The following is a 25,660-nucleotide window of genomic DNA, read 5'->3' as shown; positions in this document are numbered from 1 at the left end:
GAGTCTGAACTCGACCACCAAGAAGTGCTGCGGAGCGCTCCGACACCCTGGTGCTATAATCTCTCGTCATATATGCTGTGTGGTGTGGACTGTGCCGGGGCGGAGTGGCGGCGTGGCGACCGTCACGCGGCTGCAGATCTGTTGTGATGTTGTGCTTGTACTCTCAGCTTTGCTCCGAATGAACTCTTGATTAAAACCATCATTATGCTCCTTGACTCAGCGCCTCGTTTTTTTGTCGGGTGTGAGTGTTTCTTCATACAATTCCTAAAACTGAACTAAGTCAACAGCATTTTTAATTTTATTTTTTTTAAAGTCCACTCTTCTGACAAGCAGAAGAAAAATAAGGAGGGCGCGCCAAAGCAATTCGACCCCTGGGATGACCTTGCATATTATGACAATCACAAATAAAACTTTACTCTAAATGGTTTTTTTTTTATTTCTATTTGCAACAAAACTGAAACAGACATGATATTTTTGATATTCCACTACATTTTGCAAAAGGAGTTGTCGTTAAAAGTATAATTATGATGAAATATCACACATTTTTCTTTGCAACGTTCCACTTTAACTGGTTTCGTACAAAGATACTGAATTTGATTTTGGTGCTATTTTGTATATTTACACTCAAAGTTGTTGTTTATAGATAATTTAAAGCCGTTTGTTTTGACTAAAGGCCACACAGTGATGTAGTGGTTAACGCTCACCTCATAGTGAATAGGTTGCTGGTTTGAGTCCAGGGTTTGGCCTGGAGGGATTTCTGAGGAGTTTGCTTTGTCTCCATGCGCATGTGTGTGTTATCGCCAAGGTGCGGCAATATCCACAAACACTCCAGAGACAAGAGTTTCAGGTTAATCTGTGACTCTTAATCTGCACCTGGTGGGACTGTCTGCGTCTGTGTTTGCCCTGTGAGGGTTAATATAATGCCAAATATATGATAAAGATTTATCCAGCTGTCTCTTGCACTCAACTGTTTTCTTCATTTTCTGGTGTAACTAGATTCAAATCTCCGTCTTGAACCCACTCAAGGTCAAGACATCAAGCTGAAGATTTAGTTACAGAGTCAATTCAAATCATTTTAATCACGTATCCTTCTTTTGAGTTTAAATGTCTATTTGCTGTACAGGGAAAACAATAAAGCCACGCCGCCATGTCTCGTGTCTGCATCTCTGTTACAGTTTAAACCCTGTTTATGGGATGTCATCCCTCCATTATTCTCTCTGTTTGTATAAGGTACATATATTAATCTGATCTGAAAACAAAAGGAACCTTTCTAACCCGGTGTCAAGCAGAAACCTGCACGATCGCTTTTTTCCCCTGCTTTTGGATAGTCATGGTCATTTTTCCTGTGATTCAGCCATCCAGACATAAATCTGCATGAATAATTCAGTGGTTGTGGGCTCTTGTGTTTGCAGAGAAGTATGAAATATTGAAGAAGAGATCAGCTCCAGCAGAGCAGCCGTCTCAGCGATGCCCCCTCTCTAAAAGGACCAGTCTGGTCGGGATGTTCTGACCTTATGTTGTGCTGAAGGGTTCAAATCTGCACTTTACCGTGAAAGACTGTTATTCAATTATTCTAGTGTCGTTTTTTTGTTCTGTTTTTTGTTTTGTTCAATGACTTCCAGCTTCCAGCAGGACAAACAGCTATGTGAATGTTCAGGACTTTTCTGGGACTCATGAAAGCATCTATAGTATAAATTAAATATGCACCACAACATCCACTGTCACTGGTTAAGAGCATAGTATTTCTGGACATTGTGTTGTACTAACTTCACAAAATGTTACGTACCATGGTACCATGGTGATGATGCATCTTTAAAGATAAGACCAGGGATCTGCAAACCTTTATGAACAAAAGAGACTTTACACCAAATTTAATTTAACTGGAGTCGCAAATGAGGTGAACAAAGCTTAGAAAGTTCCTTATATAGCTTTTTTATATATACAAAAACTATCTTATCTTGCATTTAGGAATTCTCAATGGTAATTTCAGCAGTTTTACTACCTGCTTTTTGCAGTTTTACTCTTCTTTTTCTGCAATTTTAGACAATTTTAGTTTTCACTCTTTTTGGCCCTTTTTGTAATTTTTGTTTTTCATTTTAAGCTTTTTTAAAATTCCTTTTAGACAATGTTTTGTTAAATTTACATTTTTTAAAGCAGCTTTATCCCATTTCTTGTGGTCTAAGCAATTTCTATCCCAGTTTCGTTATTGCGGATATTTTTTATAGCTTTTTTTAGCCAAGAGTCTGGTTGAAAATGACTCCGATGTGTAAATGAAATAAAAATAATATAAAAACAAATGTTTATTTACGTATAATTTGGTGAACTCTTCAAGGAGCCTCATGCGGCTCCGGAGCTGCGGGTTGCAGTGAGACAGTAACTGATTGTCAGTAACTTCTGACCTCTCGTGGTGGAAATACATAAAACACTCTTATGTCAGGCCAGAATTCCTCTGCTGCTTTCCAAAGTGTTTTAGTCGGACGGGATGCATGAATCCTGGAGGATGTGAATTATTTATATCACTGCCGGTCTCTAAACCCAGCCCACGTCATCTTCATGCTTTCCTACACATGGAAACTTTAACATGAGAAATATCTAGAAGGATCAATGCTTGACTCTTTATATTGACTTTATCCTTGAACACTGTATTGATCATGATTATTGGATTAAACTTATTTCATTCATCATGAATTATAAATTAAGCTGTTTAGAGGCAAAAAGAAAACATTGCACAATGAAATTACAGTTTTTTGTAATGGAAATATTGACTTTACATCGTAAATCATGTCTTTTTTTCATAAAAAGAAAAGCTTATGAATCCAATATAAGTTTATTTTCTAAATGACACACTTTCAACATTCTCAGTCAAACAAAGAAAGATTGTGAGAGTAGAAAATATGATAAAGTTGAATGAGAGTCAAAGGAGGAGATTTTTATTATTTCCTGAGTCAGTTTGGTTTTGAAGTTGACTTTCATTCAGAGGTTGGAAGTAAAGAAGAACAGATACTTTATTTAAGTACATTTTGCAGGCTTCAGTACTTTACTTGAGTTGTTCTGATGACTGGGCACGTTCACTCACTTTCAGGATGTCTGGCCACAAAAACCAGCTGTTATAATTCCTTACATTATCAACACTGACTCTTTATTTCTCTTAATCTCTACAGGTGAACACGTGACTCAACTGTTAAAAACACACGTGTTAAAAACACAGAGACAAATATCAACAGTGAAGAGAAAATATCAAGTCCAGTGAAAAGAGGAAAAACACCAGCAGCGATGTGATTTAACTACTTTTTACAACTTTATGGAAGGTGGTCGTCTGAAGCTTTCACTTTAAAAGTACAAAGAATTCTGTATGTATTGTTTACAATAGCACTACCTGTTATAGTTACATTATCAAAGCTTTCAATGGGTCCTCCGTCCAATCCTTTCACCAAAAACTTTGTTTTGCTAAAATAAATGATATATTGACCTTCACTTCTTCTCAGAAATGCCAGGGATGAACAACGTTACCGTGTTACTCCACCGAATCCCTCAAACATTCAACTAAACTTTCTGAAGATAGCAGCTCCAACGTCCGGCTTCTCATAAGAAGTGTTCAGTTCATCATTGAATTTCACTTTTAAACTTTAGTACATTTCAGAACTTTTGTTTGTGCCTGACTAAAGAATTTAAAGGTGGCCCCAGCTAAAAATGAAGTTTTGCTGTTTATTGTCGTCTAACACTACGCACTCTGCAACGGGTTTGTAACCACCATGTCACAAAACTCCAATTGTCTCAAACAGGCAATGAATTAATTGTACTTCCAGACTCTCCAATGGCGCCAGATGAATGCATTATGGGATGTGGTGGAAGAAGATATTGTCTTCATGGATGTGTAGATGTTTCATGATTTCATGCCATCGTGAAATTAAAAATATCCAAGTAATGTTTTCAGAGTTTTGTGTAACTTATGCGGTGAAAAGTGAAGGCACAGCCTCACAGCCTGCAGGTCATGGCTTTTCCTTTCTTTGTGGAGTTTACGTGTTCTCCACATGTCTGCATTGGTTTCCTCCACCTTTCCTCTGGATACTCCGGATTTGCAGTAAAATCATATTGTCAAGGAGAAAGGTACCTTGTTCCATTGTCTATGGGATGTGATAGGGCCCACCAATTTTGGAAAAATATCGTAAGACGTTTGTCAGTTATCATGTTTCATTTTCAGTCCTGTATCGTCACACTATGTTTGCTTGGATATACTCCCAAAACCTTTTAGAAAGCTCTAACTGTTTAAAGTTCTGGGCTTTGGACTCCTCCAGGCGTGGAGAGGTATGACTGTACACTTTGTGGGAAGAGCGTGGGCCAAGGGCATACGAAAGGATTTCTTTGAACTTTCTGGAAACATACATGAACATAATTTTAGATGAAAACATGATACATATGTGGTAATTAGGAGCAATCTCTTAGACATATCTTTATCTTTATTTTTTGATTTAACCTGAACTTATTGAATGGCCTGGTCGAGATGGAATTATGGCTGGTGCAGGTGAATGTAAGTACATACAGTATACAAGTTTGTACTGGTATTATGATATTGCTGTTTGTTGTTTAATGTGGGAGGGGTATGGAAATATATCTGTGCCGTCAGAGTCTGAATTCGAATTTGTAACTCTGAATTTTTGTTGCAGCTGAATTTTTAGACAAGTTTAATTTTTATACACTGAATATCTTTGATGTTAAAAAAAAGAAGCAAAAAAACCTTATGTGCTTGAAATTGGACAGCTTTTAAAATTCAAAGTCTGATTTTGATGGTAAAAATAAGGTTAGAGTTAGAAATTCGAATTCAGACTCTGATGGCACAGATATACTTCCATAGTATGGGTAGAAAGAAAATGACTCTGAATAATATGAAAAAGAAAATCATAGTATTATCCAAAAAATACCCCGTTTTTACATCCTATACCACTATTTTGTGTTATGTTCCACCTCCGCCACTGATGCAGTGCTGCAATCATTGCATTGATGAGACAATAAAGAAAAGTTAAAGCTTCTGACGGCTTTTAATTGTCGTGTTTCCTTTCTGTCAGCAGGTGGCGGTGTTGTTCAGCAGGGTGTTTGGCGCCGAAGAAGAGCGGCTTCCGGTTTCTAACAGGAAAAAAACAAACCGGGAGGATCCGAGGAGGGAAGAAAAAACAGAGGAGGAGGACGAGGTTATTTATGAGCTTCTGCTTTCAAACTGTCAGAAACACTCACTAACAAGTCATCCCTGGCAAAGTTTAGAACCAGAGAAGTACTTCAATATGCAGTGTGTAACTGTTTCGGCACCAGAGCCTCATATTGTTTGTGGACACTGCGGCAGGTTTACGGCAGCTCGAGCTTTAGCCTAAATAACAGTGACACATCAATTAAAACTCAACTAAATACTTCACCAAACCGGTTCACTCGGATTCTGGGAATTTTCAGGAGCATCTGGAGTGTCTGTGGTTGTTAATACACGTTATTTTGTATGAGAGCAGCAGACTGAAGCAGAGCAAACAGGACATTATTCCACCATGATGTCGACAAAGAGGCTGGAGAACTTCCAGGTGGTGTGTGAGTGGGATTCCTGCGGCTTCCAGGGACACACCATGGAGGAGCTCAGCGACCACATGGCTCTGCACCTCAGGGACTACCTGGGAGACAAAGACGCCCTGGAGGAGCTGGGTGAGTGACCGCAACATCTTCTTTGTATGGAAATAACACCCAGTTCAAACTTTCTCACAGTCCTCCGTGTGAGGTGCAGGACTGTTTGACCCATGGGGATGTTTGTTTGTTTTGTTTGTTTGTTTCTTCTTTTTCAAGTGTTTCCCATCTTTCTTAAGGGCGAGGATAGCTTGATTTATAAGAGCAACTTTTGACATTAAACGCAGCTCAAAGTGCTTTGTGGTTGCATAGCAGATTTTTGATATTGTTATGTAAATAAATGAACATTTATGTTAAGATATTAACACAATTTTCCCACGTTCAAATGCTTATTGTCCCTCTATGGCAATATATTGAAGAAGTGGATAGAGCAGGATATAATATTTTTACCCATCTTCAAAAGAGATCTCAGAACACCCTTGTTATGACTATCATAGCCCTCATATTACATCAAATCCTAATTTAAATGTATTTTATACTGATCGCATTCCTATTTGTGCTTGTTTGATTTTGTGTGTTATCATTTGGGGAGATGGCCTTGAGAATTTTGAAATGTATATTTTTATTACGATCATGGTATTACTATTTTTATTATGCACTAATGCACTAACTCATAATGAACTGCACTATGATAGAATTTGAGTTTCCTGATTTGAGTTCCATCCTGCTTCTTGTGTCGTTGCTCATGTGCATCGTCTTCACCAGCTTCCAGCCTCGTTTACCCAAAAATGTTCCTTGTTTGTGTCTCACTTTTTTCATATGAGGTAATTTCTTCACTTCACTTTCTTGACTCTGTTTAGATTTTTTTATGTCATCAACACAATCAGCATGTCACAGGATTTGCACCTGCTCTTTCTGGTCTACACACATGACACCATCTTTAATACCTGCTTTACCTTGATAACAGTCGCTGAAATCATACATTTGCAGTCGAATATTGGCGTTTTCTTTGTGCATTTTGCCACAGCATTGCAATCATCCCTGGTTGTTTCCCTTTGATCAGATGAGTATGCGTGTCTCTGGGATGGCTGTGAGTTTCTGTCCATGGGGAGCCCCACTGAGTTGGAGGTCCATGCGTTTTTCCACAACTATCACGGCAAGCTGAAGTTTGTCGGGACGCAGCTGCTGAAGTCGCGCCCCGACCTCCCCAGCTGCAATCAAAGCCTGCACATCCACAACCTGATACCTGAAGGATCTGACGGATACATCTGCCAGTGGGAGCACTGTGATGTGCGTGTTTCTATTTGGACTTTATTGCTTAAATGATTAAAACCAACACTGGTTTTTATGACGTGTGTATTTCTGTGTGCAGTGCACATTCAATAACCCCGAGTGGTTCTACCGGCACGTGGACAATCATGTAGAGAGTGCAGAGCCACAGTCTCTCTCACAGCAGCAGCAGGCGCTCTTCTGCAGTTGGGCAGGTATGATTCAAAACATAATCATTGGCGTTTCACCTGCTGTGGTTCTTTTTTACCCGATGTCTCCTGTTTCTGTTCCAGGCTGCGATGCCTACTTCAAGATCAGGTACCGACTGAGGGAACACGTGCGGAGCCACACTCAGGAGAGGCTGGTCGCCTGCCCGACATGCGGCAGCATGTTCTCCAGCAACACCAAGCTGTTCGACCACCTGCAGAGACAGGCCGAGCCAGTCGGTGAGACGGACACTTTGGTCTGGACGGCATTTATCACATGCTTGTGATTTTTAAACGTGAAACATCTTTGCCGTTTCCTTTCTTCCATTCAAGCAGAGTCGCTGGTGTGTGAACACTGTGGAAAAGCTTTTCCTAGCGAGAGGCTTTTGAGGGATCACATTCGACAGCATGGTAAGAAACATCTGCAGTTTTTTTTTAAGTTACACGAAGCAAACAACACTGAACACTTAGTGGGAGGGGCATATTAAGCAACAGTTTACCATGATAGACATGGACATAACGTGCTCCTTTAACCTTAAAAAAACAGCAAAAACTAATTTGTAAAAATGTTTGAAATCATATAGTTCATCACTGCTTGTCCATATGTGAAATAGGAGACCAGAGCCAATCATCCTCCAGTTAATCTACAGAGTGTGATAACTAAACACACAGCCTTTACATCTACTTCTTCCTTGTTCTGTTTTTTTTCTCCGCCAGTGAATCAAGTGAAGTGTCCGTTCTGCGACATGACGTGCACCACGCTCGCAGCTCTCAAGATTCACATCCGTTTTCGCCACTGTGATGAGCGGCCCTACCCGTGTGACTTCTGTGACAAGAGGTTGGCTTCCAAACACCTGATGACGTTTTCAGTCAACAACAACTGTTATTGTTTGGATTTTGGGGGAAGAATATCATTTCAAGAATATGAGCGCTCCTCGTGATGTTTAATGTCTTTGTTAAACTGACACAAAAATCCCACCGACTTTTGATTTATATCTGGTTTGTTACAATGAAAATGTAAAACGTTTCCAACAATATTTACATTTTAATTGTAACATTTTCTTTTCCTCTGTTTGTAAAGATAGAAAAATCATATTATCTCCCAAAGGTTCGTCACATATTGAGACACTGGTGTTTTTGCATTGTCATAAGCTAACATCACAAAGAATAAAACTGAAAACATTTTAAAAGATTTTGTTTTGTGTAAAAAAAATTATGGAAATTAATTGGTTTGAATTAAATATAAGGCAAAGAAATTTCTTTTACAATCATTCTAAATATAAAATTTTTGCAGAAGGTCGGTCAACTTGTTGGCTATTTCTATCCATCTGCTTTAAATCAGCTCCAATAATGTGGCTGTAACATGTAAAATAACAAGGTAGGATCCAGAGTGAAGCTCCGTCATCATGAAACTGATGCCTTGTGTCATTGAGGGAGCGGTGGCTGAAGATTCAAGTGAAGACAAGTGAAGATTCAACTTGTTTTCCACAGAATGAAATAATACAGAAAGCAACGTCTGTTTTGTCCCAGATGACTGTTTGATATTTAAACGTTAGTTAAATTTTAATGTTTTCAGTCAAAATAAATACTAAAATGGATTCTGAAAAAAACACATTGAGCACAGAAAATAACCGTGTGGTCACAATAGTTGACAAAAACGTGGATTTTCTTTTCATTTTAAAAACAGTGTTTAGATGGGTTTTTCAGCGTTTCTATGGCTTCGTTTAATACCCTGCAAAAATACAAATAGTTGAAAGAACATTGAGCACTTAAAGCTTTCAAACTCTCTAAACATAAGAAATGAATACTTGTTTTGAGAGGATTCAGATTATAAACAAGTGAAAGGATCTGCCAGTTCAGATCTTGGTAAGGTTTCTCGAAATAAGAAAAAATGTCTTGGCTTTTGAAAAGAGAGAAATATCCTCAAACACTCATTTTAGGATGTGAAACACTCATTCCAAGCACAATAAACTCAAAACTAGTTTGTCAGTTCTTTGACATCCTGTTTCTTTCTCACTTCAAGTGTAATCATTTGTGTGTAATAATGCAGATGGATCATCGAGAAGCCCACAAAATATCATCATCACTCAATATTTCTATATTTTAGATAAAAATAAAAATAAAAATGCTTGTCCTCTTTTCATCACCGATAAAACCCCCAAAGAATAACAAAATGTTTTGGATTCATCCACGGAGCTGAAAATAATGAGGCGGTCGTCGGCGTTCGATTTGAAGCATTGGTGTTTTATCTTCAATACTTTTTCGTGACTTTCATGAACTTTCTTTCCCGTTCCACCAGATTTAAGAACCAGCGAGATCTCCAGAAGCACACGGAGGTTCACAACGAGGGAACGGTGTACCACTGCACTGTGGAGGGCTGTGATTATTCCTGTCACACATTTCAGACCATGAGCCACCACTTCAAGAGAGCCCACGAGGTGCGTTTACATCGCCACGAAACTATTATGCTCAGGTCGATCAATCCCAGGAGTCCCGGGCCAAAGCCAGCCTGCAGGAGGGTCCAGTCAGGAGGGTCCCGCTGGGATCCCCAGCAAGGTGTTAAAATGACAAAAAAAAAGTTGATGTTTCAAATTTAGTCGCACCAAATCCAACCTGTGAGAACATCCTGAATCCTGCAGAAATGATGGGGCCACATTCAGTCCAAATTCGTAAGGAAAGTTTATTTCTAAAACGTTTCTCGCAGATAAAAATCACAGAGTGCTGTTCATAAAATGGGAGCAATGAAAACAAAACATAAAAATGTCATAAATACATAGTAAACGTGGGAAGTTTACATTTGACTGGTAAAATAGTGGCATAAGAAATGTAAAATTTAAACTACAGTTTTTCCCTTGTGATGCGTGATGAAAATGTCTGGATTGGTGCAAAACCAAACCGTTGACATTAAAATAATCCTCAATCCAGACATAAAGCCAAAAAAAACATTGCGAGCTGTTGCAATATGTACAGGACTGTCTCAGAAAATTAGAATATTGTGTTAAAGTCCTTTATTTTCTGTAATGCAACTAAAAACATGAAAATGTCATACATTCTGGATTCATTACACATCAACTGAAATATTGCAAGCCTTTTGTCGTTTTAATATTGCTGATTATGGCATACAGCTTAAGAAAACTCAAATATCCTATCTCAAAGTATTAGAATATCATGAAAAAGTATACTAGCAGGCTATTTAACTAATCACTTGAATCGTCTAATTAACTCGAAACACCTGGAAGGGTTTCCCTGAGCCTTTAAAAACACTCAGCTTGGTTCAGTAAACTAAATCACAAGTATGGGGAAGACTGCTGACCTGACTGCTGTCCAGAGGACCATCATTGACACCCTCCATCAGGAGGGTAAGACACAAAAAGAAATTTCTAAAAGAGCAGGCTGTTCACAGAGTGCAGTTTCAAAGCACATTCACAAAAAGTATGTTGGAAGGAGGAAATGTGGCAGGAAACGCTGCACAACCAAGAGAGAGGACCGCAGCCTTAACAGCATTGTGAAGAAGAGCCGCTTCCAGAATTTGGGGGAGCTTCAAAGACAGTGGACTGAAGCTGGAGTCCAGGTATCAAAAGCCACCGTTCACAGACGTGTCCGGGAAATGGGCTACAATAGCCGTATTCCCATGGTCAAGCCACTCCTGAACTCAAGACAACGGAGGAAGCGTCTGACTTGGGCTATGGAAAAGAAGCACTGGACAGTTGCAGAGTGGTCCAGAGTCCTGTTTTCAGACGAAAGCAAGTTTTGTATTTCATTTGGAAGTCAAGGCGCTAGAGTCTGGAGGAAGGCTGGAGAGGAGCAATCCAAGTTGCTTGAAATCCAGTGTGAAGTTCCCACAGTCAGCAATGGTTTGGGGAACCATGTCAGCTGCTGGTGCTGGTCCACTGTGTTTCATCAAGTCCAGAGTCAATGCAGCTGTGTACCAAGAGATTTTAGTACACTACATGCTTCCATCTGTTGAAAAGCTCTATGGAGATGATGATTTCATTTTCCAGCATGATCTGGCACCTGCCCACAGTGCCAAAACCACCAGTAACTGGTGTACTGACCATGGCATTACGGTCCTCGATTGGCCTGCCAACTCCCCTGACCTGAACCCCAGAGAGAATTTGTGGGGTATTGTGAAGAAGAAGCTGAAAGACACCAGACCCAATAATGCAAATGAGCTAAAGGCCGCTATTGAAGCATCCTGGGCCTCCATAACACCTCAGCAATGCCACAGGCTGATTGCTTCCATGCCACGCCGCATTGATGCAGTAATCCGTGCAAAAGGGTTCCCAACCAAGTACTGAGTGCATGAATTGACATTTTCAAATGTTTGATTTTGTTTTGCTGTTATAAATCTTTTTTTTTTACTTGGTCTGAGGAAATATTCTAATTTTTTGAGATAGGATATTTGAGTTTTCTTAAGCTGTATGCCATAATCAGCAATATTAAAATAATAAAAGGCTTGCAATATTTCAGTTGATGTGTAATGAATCCAGAATGTATGACATTTTAGTTTTTTTAATTGCATTACAGAAAATAAAGACCTTTATCACAATATTCTAATTTTCTGAGACAGTCCTGTATATATTTAAAATCTCAGTATGGCTTTGATGCTAATGCTAATTTTCTACCTTTCATGGCAGCATCATTGATCTGTCAGCTCAGCTCTCAGTGTTCCGTTGTATCTGCTACTTGTAAGACATTTATTAAAAAAAAAAAAATCAATGTTTTCTTAGAAACTTTTACTATTGTTAGTTTGTCTGGATTTGAAGCCTCTTGCAGGACGGTTTCTGAACACAAACCTGATATTTGAAAACACTTAAACAGAAGCCGACATGATTTCAGCTCTTTAAGCAAATTTGCCGAATGAAGCACAAACTTAGGTAAGTTGTTGCTGTACAGAATTCAAAACGAAAAACAAACGAACCACAAATGGAAGGCATGTTTTTTTTTTCTTTTAGATTTCACAATAAATGTCCCCAAATCCTAAAACTCCTCATCTAAAGATGATAATTACACTGGTGCTCCTACTGAAGATCAAACTGGACTGTATCTCGTCTCTCATGTAAAAAGAGTTGATCATCTCAACCTGCTGCTCAATTAAAAGAGTGACATCATTTTATGTGGTGTTTTTTTTTTTCTTTTACCAACAGGATGGAGGGATGTCCAAATATAAATGCCATATATGTGACAAGGTGTTTTCTTGGTGCTACACCCTAACGCTCCACCTTCGTAAGAAGCACGAGCTGAAGTGGCCCTCTGGACATTCACGCTTCAGGTGAGTCTCTTTGTGGTGACACGTCGCTCCTGGTGCTGCTGTGAGCGTTCAGTGAAAAGACTTTAAGTTACTCCGAGGCGAGTAAAAGAATAGTTTGTGTATACCTCTGGAAGGAAGCCCTGCCTGGTGTCGTCAGCTCGGTCGTATCTCCAGGATTTCAGAAAATGACATTCAGACCAATTAATTCAATGTTTCTCGATTGAAATTGAACAAATGTTTAAACTCACATCAAGGCTCAGCCGATACTAAAGTCCTTTAGCCCTTTGGTTTATGTCGATTCTCTTCTAAAGCAGATGCTCTGCGCGGTTGCATCTGTTTTCACCATAAAAAGAATCTGTAAAGCACAAAAAGATTGCGGTTCTTTCCCCTGCAGATACAGAAAAGACGTCGACGGCTTCCTGAAGGTGAACATGGTGCGCTTTGAAACGGTTGAAGTGACCAAGGAGATCATGAAGAACATGGCCAAGAAGCCCCAGAGCCTCCGGAAGAGCCCGAGAACCAGCAGCCAGAACAAGCGGGCGGCGGCCACGCCGCAGAGCGGACGCAGCTCCCCCGCCGGCTCGTCCTCGCCGTCCTCCAGCTCCTCCTCCTCGTACTCCTCGGAGGTTTCCCCGGGCGACGACGCGTCGGGGCAGCCCAGCCCGAGAGGCAGCGACTCGCCCGTCTACTGCGTGATGAGCGCCATTCCTCACATTGAGGACGACGCGGCGGGACTGGAAGGCTGCGAGGCCGGCGACGCCTCGGGCGCCGTCCAGGCCCTCACAGAGGTGGCGAGGGGCCTCGGCATGGACGTGGTGTAACTCCCCCGAGTCCAAAGTGTGTAACAAACTCTCATTTCAATGACGTTAGCCAAATGTTTCAGTGTCTTTTTTTATTGGAGGCGACACAAAGAAGCTTTTTTTGTTTTTCCAGGCAAAGCTTCCTCGTTTCTTCTAACAATTCTGAACCTGGTGTGTGAAACATGGAGGAGTTCAAGGCAGAGCTGGTCCTGCAGGATGTTGTGGTTCCAACAATTTCAGAGGACATTCTTTTTTCTTTTTTTTTTTCAGTGTTTTTAGGACATTTACTTTTGTTGTAACATATTTTAAATACAGATTTTGATACAAAAGGGAAGTTTCTTTTGGTCTGTTTCGGTGTAATTGAAATCGGAGGCAGGTAGATCTGCTAACCCCTAACCCTAACCGTCGACGGAGAGTAGTGCAGAGTAGTGTTTTGTTTTTAACATGGATTATGTACGGTGAGAAAAACGTGCTTAAACCTCAGTCGACCCATTTTTTTAGAAATCACAACGCTCCACAGATGGATCAGCTCTAGGATTCTCCCCGATGAAGATCGTCTTCAACAGACCACCCAGAGTGGGATTCGAACCCCCAGCCTTCCAGTCACAGGCGATTTGTTCTGACCTCGAGATCTAAACTGCTAGAAATGTAGAAAAATTCTCCTCCTGATTCAGAATAACTGAGCCCAAAAATTAAGAACTCGTGTTGTCATTTAAAAAGAAATCTAGATTATTTTATATAAATGCAATATGCTTCTTCAAGAACAGAATCACATTAAAAACTTTAGGCTCAACCATGAACTTTCAATATCTGGCAGATCCTCAGGAAGTTGGTGTTCCAGCTGTGTGACATGCCCGTTAATCTCTTCTGTGATTGGACGACGGTACTGCCATAGTCATGGCCACTGTGGCGACTCGTACATGAACACGAAGCTCAGTTTCTCTGCTTTAGACCTTCAATTTTTATAGATATAAACAGTTGAGGAGTTATGAGAAGTCCACTTGCCTGGTTCTGTTAGAACATAATAGGAATGAAAAGGTCAAGAAAGCCGAGTTTAACCAAATAAAATCACATTAAATTGTCTTGAAGAAATATTTTTTTAAATGGACTAATAGGTAATTGAAAAAAAAAATAGGCAAAAGAAGTTTATTTTAATTCTAATAACTGCTGTAAAACAGTGACGGCATCAGGGAAATGCCCGACTTACAAAAAGTTTAGGATATTTGGCTTTTGTGTGAAATTTATGGGAAATGTAAAAAGTGATATTATATCATGAAAGTAGAGCATTTAAGTAGAAGCATGCAATGATTTCCTCATGTCAAACAATTTACTGAAAAGGAGAGCCAATGACAGTGGAGGGGAAACAAACAACAGAAAATGTCCCAATAACTTGTCATGAGACCTTCATCAGTTCAAGCTTGACAGCGGCGCCTCCTGTTGGTCACAAGTGGACCTATTATCTGCTGAGGCATCAAACTCTTCTGACGGACGGCCCTCGGGTCATTGAGGTTCTGGGTTCAGAGTTCCGAGACTCGGCTGATCCCAGAGGTTTTCTGTGGGATTCAGGTCTGGAGAAAGTGGAAGGTCTCTCCTCTGGAGGTTCTCCAGTCTCCAGCAGCCGTTTACTGGTGATGTCGCCTCCATGAACATGAAGGGAGGCCTGTATTGTTCATGCAGGAGCACAACAACTGGATTAATGATGTTATCCAGGTAATATGAGCTTGTCACTGTTCACAAAGGCTCCGTTCACACCGCAGGTCTTGATGTTCAAATCCAATTTTTTGCTGGGATTCGATTTGTTTACATGACCATTTCAAAAGTGACCTCCCGTGTGAGCGTGATCGGACCTGAGGTTTTCAGGCCCCAGAGCACAGAAGACGACGTTAAGTCACGCTGACCACACTATTTATGCACAGGTCAGCACCAGGGTTGCCAGATGTGACTCAGTTTCCAGCTCAAACAGCATACAACCCACAGCATACACCTCAATGAAAAGCAGCCCAAATCTCAGCCTGTGTAGAAATCGTGTTAAAACCGTAAAGCTATTTGTGTGATAAAAAAACAAACATGCCATAAACACACAAATGCACAAAATAAAGTTAAAAGGTAAGAGTTTGGCTCCCCAATTGGGGGATATCGCCATAACTTGCAACCCTAGTCTGCGTGTAGATTCATTTTCAAGTGTTTGTTAAATATGAGAGACAAAATGTAGACGATGCTGAGGGAATGAAGAAGGAAGAACAAAGAAAGCACGGCTTTTAACATTTTGGTGGAGCCGCTTCCTCCGGTGCTTATCCATGACGTCAGTCACGCAATGATGACGAAACAGTCACATGTAGAAAAATATCAGGATTGGTACAACATATGATGGAGGCCTGGGTCTGGAGTGAAATAATAGTAATTGGAGTTTTCACATGGCCACAAAACAGGTCGGCTATGAGTCACCTGAGAGCAAAAAATCTGAATTGGGTCTCATTTCCCTGCAGTGTGAACGAGGCCACGGTGTAGGACGGTTCTGTTTTGACATTCAGGAGTTAAGAGAAGGTCACATTAATATTTATAGAACATGTTGGGGTCATCCTGAAATCTCACCCAGAAGCCGAAGGTCGATCACGTTTTTTTGAGAGTGGTGTATCTGCTGTCTGAGAGCCGGGCTCGAGACTGGATGATTCCAGAAGGCCAACGTGAAGAGGCGGAGCCCTGCAGGGGCGACTGTGACATCAGAGCCACGGGGAAACAAACAGGCGACATGAAGAAAGCCTCTTTTCTCTGCCTCTCTGTAACAAAATGTGTCCTCGAGGCTTTGCAGGTTCCCACCGAGGCGTCGTTGGGGATATTTAGTCCGGCGCGGAGCTGCAGCCATGGAGCAGCTTCATAGTGACGCAGTTCACCTGGATAAGAGACGTCATATCCGCCGCCGTTGGGATACTCTGCGGATAAATCCCTCACGTGCTGCACCTGCACTCCGTGTGACGACAGGTAAGAGCGAGTGGCGACGAAGTGAGACGGGTGAGGGTGGAAGTCCTGCCGCTTTGCTCGCTTCACTTTCTCGAGGCCCTCGCACTCCAGCGGCCTCTTCTTGCGTCCCACGTCCAGCTCGGGATTCGGCCTCCGGTGGGGGAACGCGTCGGCCGCGGGCCAAACCTCGTGGTTCTCCCTCCTCGTGTGAGGGCGAGGCGGGTGACGTCTGTGGCGGCTCACGGACGAAGACGCCTTTCCCATTTCACTCCGGTCGTGGAAGTCTCCATAAAGCAAGCGCCCGCACTGCGATTCTGAAGAGTGGAGAGAGCATCAGTTTTATATTGCGACAAACATACAGGTGCATTTATTTATTTATCTGTTTATTTACGAACATGTGCAAAAATACCCCCAAAAACAAACAAGAGACGCAAACAGAAGGAACAAAAAAGAGACACTCATCCAAATGAATAATCCTGAGATTACTTGACACTCCAATTTGAAAACACGTGTGTTACATGTTCAAAAAGGGGAGGAAGAAGTATAACTTTTTAAATCTTACCCCATTACACCTTTATATCAATTATCAGGACACTGTAAAAAAAATGCTAAAAAGGAGCACTTGTTGAAAATAATTCTTGAAAACTGCCACCACTCACGCCTGCTTTTCAGAACCATTGATTCTGTTATAAATGCCCCACAGTCTGTTTTCCCGGAATCCTCTCCTGCAATTCTTCATTGACAAGGTTCTTTCCACCAGGGCCCTCATTCCAGCTCCTGGCTCTGATCCCTCTGGTTCTGCTCTGTGTCTGCCGACATTTGAGGAGTTTGAGCCAGTGACTTCAGTGACATTGCAACTTTTACAGGATGTGGTTTTCACATATGAAGCCCTCAGGTTCCCCCCGGGATGCGATCCCTCCTCATCGTTTAAAAGAAACCTTCCACAGCATAGGGCAGCGATATTATGGGCAGCCACAATATCACTATTATTAACTGCAGCCTTTCGTCTGGTGGTGTTCCTGTGCTTTTTAAACATGCAGTGGTGCAGCCCCTTAAGAAACCAGGCCTTGACCAGGCTGTCTTGGCTAATTTTAGGCCCATCTCCAAGCTGCCATTTATCTCAAAGATTCTAGAGAAGGATGTCGACGCACAGCTTAAGGACTACCTAGAGGAGCACAACATTTTAGAAGTTTTCCAGTCTGGTTTTAAACCCTTGTACAGCACAGAGTCAGCATTGCTCAGGGTTAATGATCATGGTGATCATGTTGTTCTGGGTCTGCTGGACCTGACTGCTGCATTTGACACCATGGACCATGACATCTTGATGTCCCGGCTGCAGCACCTGGTGGGCATCCGTGGTACCGCTCTGGCCTGGTTTAGGTCCTATCTGGCAGACAGAACCATGTGTGTTAGCCTTGCTTCCTCTGAATCCTCCTCTGCTCCTCTCACATATGGGGTTCCACGGGGTTCCACAGGGCTCAATTTTAGGGCCCCTGCTTTTTTCCCTGTACTTTCTTCCACTGGACATCTCTTTTCACTGTTATGCGGATGACAGCCAGATTTATGTCCCACTTAATAAAAAGATGCCTCCCAAGACAACTTGAGGTTAGTATCAGGTCCGAAAAGGAAGCAGTACAAAGTATTTTTGTTCCATTTGGACAATGTGGGGGTCTGCGTGACGTCATCATCTCATAGTAAAATAGTTCTATCTTTAGAACCTCAGAATCACTTTATTAATTCCTGGGGAAATTATTTAGCAACGCAGCACAAACAGCAGTGTTTCCAGCTCGAACACAAATGATTGGGACTATTTCCAGGGAGTTTAGCGCGGAGTAGGACGCAGCTTCACGGAGGTGTGAATCGACTGCTCCAGCGGAGGAGCGAGTTGTTCATTGTTTTGATGTCGCGGTCAGTGCTGCTCTCCTCAGGGAGCTGGAGTTTTAAAACGGTGACGTCTGTTGACAAAGCGACAGCCGCGCTGTAACAACTGCTCTGCTAACATCCACGTTGCTGCGTTGCTTTGCTAACATCCACGTTGCTGTGTTGCTTTGTGGTGTTTTGAGTGTAAAATCCGTCCAAACAGCAACATGTTGTCATGAAAAGATGTATAGCACAGTGCTACTTCCCTCGCCTGCTCGCTGGCTGCAAACTGTGAAGTGGATCTCCTGGCTCATTCCTCCTCGTCTCATTGAGACCCGCCTCCCTTCAGGAAATCCAGTCCACAGTTTGCAGCCAGCGAGCAGAGCAGCAGCAGGGAAACACTGAGGAGTCATTTCAGAAACAGTGAAGCAGACGAGGCTCGGAAAGGTTGGATCGGAAATTTCCGATCCGTGAAGTACGTTGATATCGGAACCCGATCCCGGATCAGATCCATCCCGAAAAACCACTAGCCCGTTCAGGTAAGGTGGGCAGATGACACACGCAGGACGAGCAAGTCGTCATGTGACCACATCACGTGAGCAGTCATACAGCCCTTGCGATTAGAAAATCCTGTTTTATCATATCGTGATATTATCGCAAATGCAATTAATTGTTCAGCCTTAACCCCCACACCCCTGCTCGGTGCCCCCGGTCAGCTGATCAGCTTCTTCTGGAGGTACCGAGGTCCAAACGAAAGCTCAGAGGGGATAGAGCCTTTTCTGTTGCAGCCCCTCTGTTGTGGAATGAGCTCCAGTCAGACAATCCTCCTCACTGTTCACTTTTAAAACTAATCTCAAGACCCATTTTTATTCCTTGGCTTTTAACCATGTTTGAGACTCTGTACCTGGTTTTATTGTTGTCAATATTGTTTGTTTTACTGTATTTGACTGTTTTTACTCTTCTATTGTAATTTTATATATTTTTTTAATTTGTCTATAAATAAAGTTGACTTGACTTTATTGTTACAAATCACACAGAATATATATACGTATATGTTTTTTTCATTTTTTCTTAATTTACATCAATGTTATTTTATGTTATGTTTCGCCTCCACCAATTGACAGTGCAACACCATTACCCACAAGCCCTTGCTCTCATAGCAAAACCTAGTACCTTGCCCAAATCAGCTCATTATATATATTTTTTAATTGCCTTTATTTTGATAATGGTTTAATCTCTGTACATGAATCATTCCATAATTTTACACCACAGATGGTGTTTCTACACTTGTAAACTCGGTTGCATGCTGAGTTTGTTCATATTGAAATTACAACAAAACCCAATATATTCACTTGTAATATTATGATAACTGCAGATCTCAGATCTTAAATCCAAGAAAATCTCAAAAGTTTGTTAGTCATGTGACCTGTTCTGTGTAAACTCACGTAGGTATGGATGCATGTAGGACGGCGCCTCTTGGTTGCGTCGTCCCGAGCTGCTCGGACCTTCACATGTCGGATTCTCCTGCAAACTCTGGAAACATTGACAACAGACACACTTATGGGAGCTGAAAACACACAACTCAACAGTGTAAGTCCTGAAATGAAATTCAAATTGTGTGAGGACATGATTATGATGATTGTAGGACAAGTTGTTCATGGATGAGATTTCAGAATTGTTTTGAGAAAATGAATCATGTACAATGTACATTTACATATTATTTCTAATTGATATTTGACCTGTTTTTCATATATCTACTATATCCATCCATCCATCCATTTTCTCCGGCTTATCCGTTTCCGGGTCACGGGGGTGTCAGTCTGAGCACCGTCACCCAGATCACATTGCACTGATTAAGAACCTTCCTGCAGGTGGTGAGCCCACGGGAAGTATCTAGTATATGTCCATATATAATTGGTATAGTATCATATGGCTGTTTCTCTTTGTTTACCATTCTCTTAATGGTAAACAAATCTAACAAGTGCATGTAAATAAATTTCTAGGAATTACTTTTGATGAAAAGCTCAGTTGGAAGAATATGATATATGAATATCCTGAAGTCAAAATTAGCAAAAAATATTGGCATAATGTGTAAAATCAGATCAGTATTAGATCAAAAATGACTGAACTTATTATATAACTCGCTCATTCTTCCATTTCTGACTTATGCTGTGGAAATATCGGGAAATAATTATAAAACAAACATTGATCCTATTTTTTTACTTCAGAAGGTCGTTAGGCTCATAAATCAAGCTGATTATTATTATGCTCCAACAAATCTATATTATATATCTACATATTATATATATATAGATATATTATGTTTTTGTGTCAAATATACTTAATAATCTAAATGTGTGAAATATACTTTGAAGTCCAATCCTTCAATTCAAAACTTAGTCGTGGACGAGATGTCTTTGAACCATATGGACGAGTCGTCCAGGGTTTCAGTTTTGTGGACGAGGTGTCGGTGCACCGATTATGATTACCTCGAGTTGTTTGTGATAGAAAATCTTCCAGGCAATACAGACATGCAGAGCGGCCCATCTCCCTCTTACCTGCTGTGAAAATTTTATATTCAATCAGAATGTAGGAAAAAAAAACTAACATTTATACAAAACAAATACAGTATTGAGGCCTCGCCTCAGTGCTGGACGACTTCTGTGTTGTTCTGTGAAAAGCTGGGACAGAAGAAACTTGTGTCCCGTGAAGAGTCGAGTTCACCTGCAACAGGAGGGAAAACGATGAAGATTAGTGTTTTGTTTTTTTGTTTGTTTTCTGAACAGATCGTGTCCACCTGACGCCTGGCTTACGTTTCTGTCCTGAGTCCCCGCCGGCTGCTGCAGGATGGGAGTGAAGGCATGCTGCTGGCTGAGCTCGTGCAGGTGAGGATGATGAGGAGGAGGATGATGATGATGTTGATGGAGCATGTCGGGAGTTGAACTGCTGCAAAGTAAAAACTGGGTTTTGGTCTCCAAGTTGGCAGGATTGTCTCTGAGTCGACTTGCAGCCTCTCCTTGTAAAAACACACAGTCAGCTTAAATGTAGATTAATTAACCATCAAACCGTGTTAAAGCAGGTGTTAGTGTGACTGCATCATGGAGATAAAGAGTTATCTAACGATAGATGATGTTGACACTATTTTATTTGCAGTTTTTCTTCTCTATGACTCATACAAAAGCTGGATTAATTAATTTATTCATCAATTATCCACATTTAGGAGTTTCACACAGCAAATTGACAGAAACAGTGCAGATATTCAAACAATATGTGTGAATATGAGTGGCATGTGATTAAAAATGGATAGAATGGAGAGATCGAAACTTGTTTTACGAGAGAAATAATTAAAATGATTAAAATGAAATGCAGGAATGACTGAGCAAGCTTTATTAGTGTCACATCAGTGAGGTACAGTGTTCAAAGAAAATATTTAAAGATGCAAGTTTTCAGGGATTAATTCAACTTTATTGAGATAGCACTACACACAACACAGTCATTTCTAGGTGCTTTTAACAGAGAGAAACTCAACAAATTCGTCATCTCTCCAGTTGCAAAAAGTATTAATTTGTTCTTAAATACAACTACAGTTAATTTGTATCCAAACACCAGTGAAACTACTATTTCCATTACATTTAAATGAAGCTCCAAAGTACTCTGAAACTACTTCATGTGTTACTTCATAACAGCGGATAATTGATATTTACAAAAAAGAAAATGCAGATCAGAGGATGTTAATATTATTACAAAGAGTCTTTTTGACTTTTTGTCATTTTAATTTAAGAACAGCGGCTTTTCCACTGTTGATGTAGGATTTACTTTTCAGGCAGTTTGTCTCACAAATTGTATGCAAACGACCATATCTTGTTAGATTGCATTATAGGAGATAATCCAATTGAGGCACGCAGTGTGTCAATCCATTTAATTAATTTAAAATCCATCCTTTCCAAGGACGCATGGTTAGTAATGCAGTTAGTGGAAAAGGAGCAGCTGTAGCTCATGAATGTACAACTAGAGAGGCAAAACTATATATTATTGATTGGTTGATTGTAGATTACTGGTGATAAGAGGCTGATGATGAAGAGAAATCACAAACCATCTATAATTTGACTTCTTGTGAAAGAAAAAGCTCCAGACTGAATTAATCCGAGTCCAGGGATATAAGAGAGGGAGAACTCCTGTTAGTAATGTGTTGGTCAGAAGATCATTAATCAATTAGGAAAAGCGTTTTTTCGGTTCCAAGAAGGGGAAACGTGTTGACTTTCTGTGAATATTTCTTAAAAAAAACTTTCTAAATGATATTCTGAGTGTACAAACAACCTTTGAAAGTGTGTGTGTGTGTGTGTGTGTGTGTGTGTGTGTGTGTGTGTGTGTGTGTGTGTGTGTGTGTGTGTGTGTGTGTGTGTGTGTGTGTGTGTGTGTGTGTGTGTGTGTGTGTGTGTGTAATGTATTCTTATAATAAACATCATAATTTCATTCTAAAGAAAAAAGTTGAATTGAAGGTGCAATGAACTTCATTCTTCATCGAGCAGCTAAACATTTCTAATTGTTCCTGTCACATTAATAACTTTATAATTTGATCGGATTGTGTTTCAGAGTCGTTCGATGTGCAGTCGTTGGTAAAACTTTCAGTGAGTCTCTCTTTCTTCCTCTGCTGTTTGGCCCTCGGACCCTCGGTGGGCCTCGAGCTCCTGCAGCCTGATCCCTCCTTTCTCACAAACACCAGATTAGCTGGAGGTTACACATCCCCTGCTCTCTACATTTCGTCCATGTCAGCGTGCCACACAAATCTCTTAATCTGGTGGAGGAAGCCGTTTGTTAGGGGCAGAATGAATGAGGCATCAGGAGCAGCTGGCGGCGGTCATGTGGGGGCAACGAGGGGCGAGCTGCCCCACTGGTTTGACTCTGACTGCACACACACTCACAAAAGATGGATTCACATCCTATAATAGTTAAAATATATATATAAGCTATGATATTTGAATTTAATGGAGTGGAGGGAACGCTTTAAAAATACTGAAAATATGTTATTTTTACTCTGCTTACAGCAAATAATCTACATTGCTACGTTTCAAGCTAAGTTTCCTCTAAACATTCACAGGATTTAAATATAAAAAATGCCATTTTTGTGTCCAGTACTATTGTTTATTTAAAACATAAATATAAAATATGGATTCTTTGTGTCTGAGAAATGTGTTCAACGTAGTTGAATTACTCACAAACGATAAAAGTAATTGTGATCACTTTGATTTAAAGAATAAGTTTTACATCCAACATCAGTATTGAGTACAATTTAAGTAACTGGACTGTAGTTGTAGTTAGGTACATAGTTCCTCACTCTCTCCTCTGCATGAAGAAGTATCCCTCCTCCTGGTTATTATTCATGCTTACCTGTTTGATGGAGCAAAGTTTAGTATCCAGTGAGCATATTCCTCCTGCTGCAGCGTTTCTGATCTGAATGAAGAGAAACCTCACTGTCTGCTGCCCCGGGGCAATTACTCACTGTTACTTACCAACACCGGGAAAGACCATTAACTACTCCTAATGGCTTAAAGTAATCCCATCAGCCCCCTAAACCTTTCTGATTCAGTTTGGAGAAAGGCAGCTTATGTGGCAACACAAGGGTTTTCTTTCTCCTCCATTAGAAATCTCACACACAGTTTCTCCCAAACATAAATCCCCCAGAGCAACACTGGGCCGGTTTAATACGAAGCTAAGGAGAATATATTTGGCCTGAAAATGAGAACTGGAACAATCACATGTATGTTTGAACACACTGGGTTTAGATGGAAATAAGTGAAGGCAGATAAAATGCAAACGTTCCTCAACATAGGTGATTAAGAGACTTTGTATGGAAATTAATATTTCTATTAATTATCAATCTATACATGAGCCTGGTGAAAAATTCTGTCTTTATAGTGTCTTTAAGCCTAGTTTTGGGCTATACTGTGAGTTATGGAGGACAGTCTCATTCATGTAACTGAACTCAAATGTCTTTTTAATTATCTAGACTGACGTGTGTCAGATAAATAAACTTCTGTTAAACAGTCTTGTTCAATATTCAGTTTCTTAAATTATATAAAGTGTCATTTAATGTATGAATTACCATCATTGTGTTAACAGTTTTTTCTATATTTGTGTTCCAAGTTTATGCTCCATACAAAATATTTATTACATATAATTTGTGCTGTTAGTGGACTGCCTTAAACCAATTTACTTCATTTTCTACACACAGGACATTATTAAATCAAGCTTTTTATTGCCGTTGTAAATATTTTAAATATGATTTCATACAGTGTGGGTATGTGAGAGTGAAAGATGTGTTGTAAATTAGTGTAAAGCTCAAAATGTTTAATAAAGTGTGTGTTCACATAGTTATAATTGAAATTTTATCAAGTGAATTTGGTGCTTCTCTCACTCTACTGAATATTAACTTTAGTGATAACTACAATAAAAACATATTTACAGAATACTCCGCATTTTATTTTGTACGAGCTTTTGTAAAGCTTTTGAAGGGACTATCAGTGGTGACAAAGAAAAACTAAAATGAGTCATGTTGTGTGGAAATACGTTTGATTTCCCTTGTTGAACCCAGAAAGCTGCAGTATGAAGTCACTCATGACCCCAGTCATGATCCACGTAAAGGAACGGCGGGTTTCACTCTCATCACCTCCCAGTGTGGCCAAAACATTTTGTGCTTTTCTTGAGATGCTTCTAAATACTGAAAGAGATTCTGTGAATCGTCCGATCTGGCTCGGGCTTGTTGTCCCGAATAGCCCCAGACAAATAGGGCCACCCTTCAGATTGGATCCCATTAAGCGGAACATAAGAGGGTGATTGGATGAAGCTTTGGGAAGACATGTTCTTCTTGATTAGCTAATTCCTCTCTCACTAACCGTCCACATCTTGTTAGTGTGGCCGGGCTTAAAGTCGCTCTTCCCTTGAGGAGCGCTGTTCACCTGGCACACCCAGCGTTCCCACAAATTAACTGCTGTGCCAGCGCTCATTAGACGACGCGAAGCAGCTTCTGCCACCAGTAGCCATGACAGTTTGGGTGGACTCATCATACGTTCACCGTGACTTAAGCCGCGGTCTCACCACACTGGGGCAGGGTGAGGTGGGACGAGGTGGGGCAGGGTAGGCGGAGGTGGGACGAGGTGAGGTGGGGCGGGGTGGGGCAGGGTGAGGTGGGACGAGGTGAGGTGGGGCTGGACGGGTTTTCCCGTGGTCCCACTGAAAAGGTTGTGGATGGTACGGAAAAAGACCGCGACCACCGGCTACAATTCTGTGTCACCCCTCCGTTGAGCACTGAGGAACGGGTCTGTGAGGAGGAGCGACAACGCAGCCGTCTGCTGATTGGTAGTGACGACCGTCACTCTCGACTTGCCCGCAATATTCCGCTTCAGCGTTCTTCGCCCGACACGTCCCTGCGTCGTTCACAAGCCCGCCTGCGTTTTAACCGTACTTTACGATTGGACCACGTGACAGAGTTGGTCCTGGGTGTGCCTTGCCGTACCGTACCTTCCCGCTCCGCGTGTTGTCAAACAGAAGTGGATAAAGTCATGGACTCTTCTCCTTTTTCTCTTTCTTTTATTCTTTTTTCTTTCTCCACCCCCCACCTTTTATTTTCTCTTGGCCTCTCCTCTTGCAGTTTCACGTGACACCTGAACACATTTTGAAATCTTGTCACTCATACACGTCACATCCCTCCATGCTATTTA

At 41.0% G+C, this 25,660-nt stretch overlaps 2 protein-coding genes across 9 annotated transcripts; one reads left to right on the top strand and one right to left on the bottom strand.

The window, feature by feature from the left end:
• The first annotated feature begins 5,122 nt into the window (after positions 1-5,122).
• Positions 5,123-13,456, top strand: LOC308107627 (histone H4 transcription factor). Of its 3 annotated transcripts, none has more exons than XM_080460069.1 (11): positions 5,123-5,186; positions 5,493-5,679; positions 6,662-6,888; positions 6,971-7,082; positions 7,161-7,313; positions 7,410-7,484; positions 7,791-7,911; positions 9,373-9,511; positions 12,221-12,345; positions 12,719-13,161; positions 13,258-13,449. In XM_080460069.1, exons 2-10 carry the CDS (start codon positions 5,529-5,531, stop codon positions 13,143-13,145), a joined length of 1,530 nt encoding a protein of 509 aa, XP_080316195.1. In that variant the 5' UTR covers positions 5,123-5,186; positions 5,493-5,528; the 3' UTR covers positions 13,146-13,161; positions 13,258-13,449. The 3 variants fall into 3 exon arrangements, with proteins under 3 accessions (XP_080316195.1, XP_080316194.1, XP_080316193.1); XM_080460068.1 differs by having other exon boundaries at positions 5,133-5,186; positions 7,407-7,484; XM_080460067.1 differs by lacking the exon at positions 5,123-5,186 and having other exon boundaries at positions 5,421-5,679; positions 7,407-7,484; positions 12,719-13,456.
• LOC308107628 (uncharacterized protein) lies at positions 13,205-23,449 on the bottom strand. Of its 6 annotated transcripts, none has more exons than XM_080460071.1 (7): positions 23,331-23,421; positions 20,756-20,958; positions 20,586-20,666; positions 20,432-20,503; positions 19,388-19,475; positions 15,717-16,396; positions 13,205-14,784 (listed from the first exon to the last, which is right to left on the bottom strand). In XM_080460071.1, the coding sequence occupies exons 2-6, from the start codon at positions 20,870-20,872 to the stop codon at positions 15,735-15,737; spliced, it is 1,020 nt and encodes a 339-aa protein (XP_080316197.1). In that variant the 5' UTR covers positions 20,873-20,958; positions 23,331-23,421; the 3' UTR covers positions 13,205-14,784; positions 15,717-15,734. The 6 variants fall into 6 exon arrangements, with proteins under 6 accessions (XP_080316197.1, XP_080316196.1, XP_080316200.1 ...); XM_080460073.1 differs by having other exon boundaries at positions 13,392-14,784; positions 20,432-20,500; positions 20,756-20,888; positions 23,331-23,449; XM_080460075.1 differs by having other exon boundaries at positions 13,402-14,784; positions 20,432-20,500.
• Between the last annotated feature and the right edge of the window lie 2,211 nt (positions 23,450-25,660).

The sequence above is a fragment of the Lipophrys pholis genome (assembly GCF_963383615.2).
Source record: "Lipophrys pholis genome assembly, chromosome: 3".
In the NCBI taxonomy this organism is placed as follows: Eukaryota; Metazoa; Chordata; class Actinopteri; order Blenniiformes; family Blenniidae; genus Lipophrys; species Lipophrys pholis.
Note: the sequence above shows the minus strand (reverse complement) of the source record. Positions and strands in the feature narration are given on the sequence as shown.

Bases quoted from the DNA above. Each gene is read 5' to 3' on its own strand.
- LOC308107627 (XM_080460067.1), top strand. From the start codon at position 5,529: ATGATGTCGACAAAGAGGCTGGAGAACTTCCAGGTGGTGTGTGAGTGG. The intron at 6,889-6,970 runs GTGCGTGTTTCT...TTCTGTGTGCAG, and splicing joins GCCAGTGGGAGCACTGTGAT to TGCACATTCAATAACCCCGA. The intron at 7,314-7,406 runs GTGAGACGGACA...CTTCCATTCAAG, and splicing joins GAGACAGGCCGAGCCAGTCG to CAGAGTCGCTGGTGTGTGAA.
- LOC308107628 (XM_080460070.1), bottom strand. From the start codon at position 20,872: ATGCTCCATCAACATCATCATCATCCTCCTCCTCATCATCCTCACCTG. The intron at 19,476-20,431 runs GTAATCATAATC...CAATGTTTCCAG, and splicing joins TCTATCACAAACAACTCGAG to AGTTTGCAGGAGAATCCGAC. The intron at 16,397-19,387 runs GTGAGTTTACAC...TCCACTCTTCAG, and splicing joins CTACATGCATCCATACCTAC to AATCGCAGTGCGGGCGCTTG.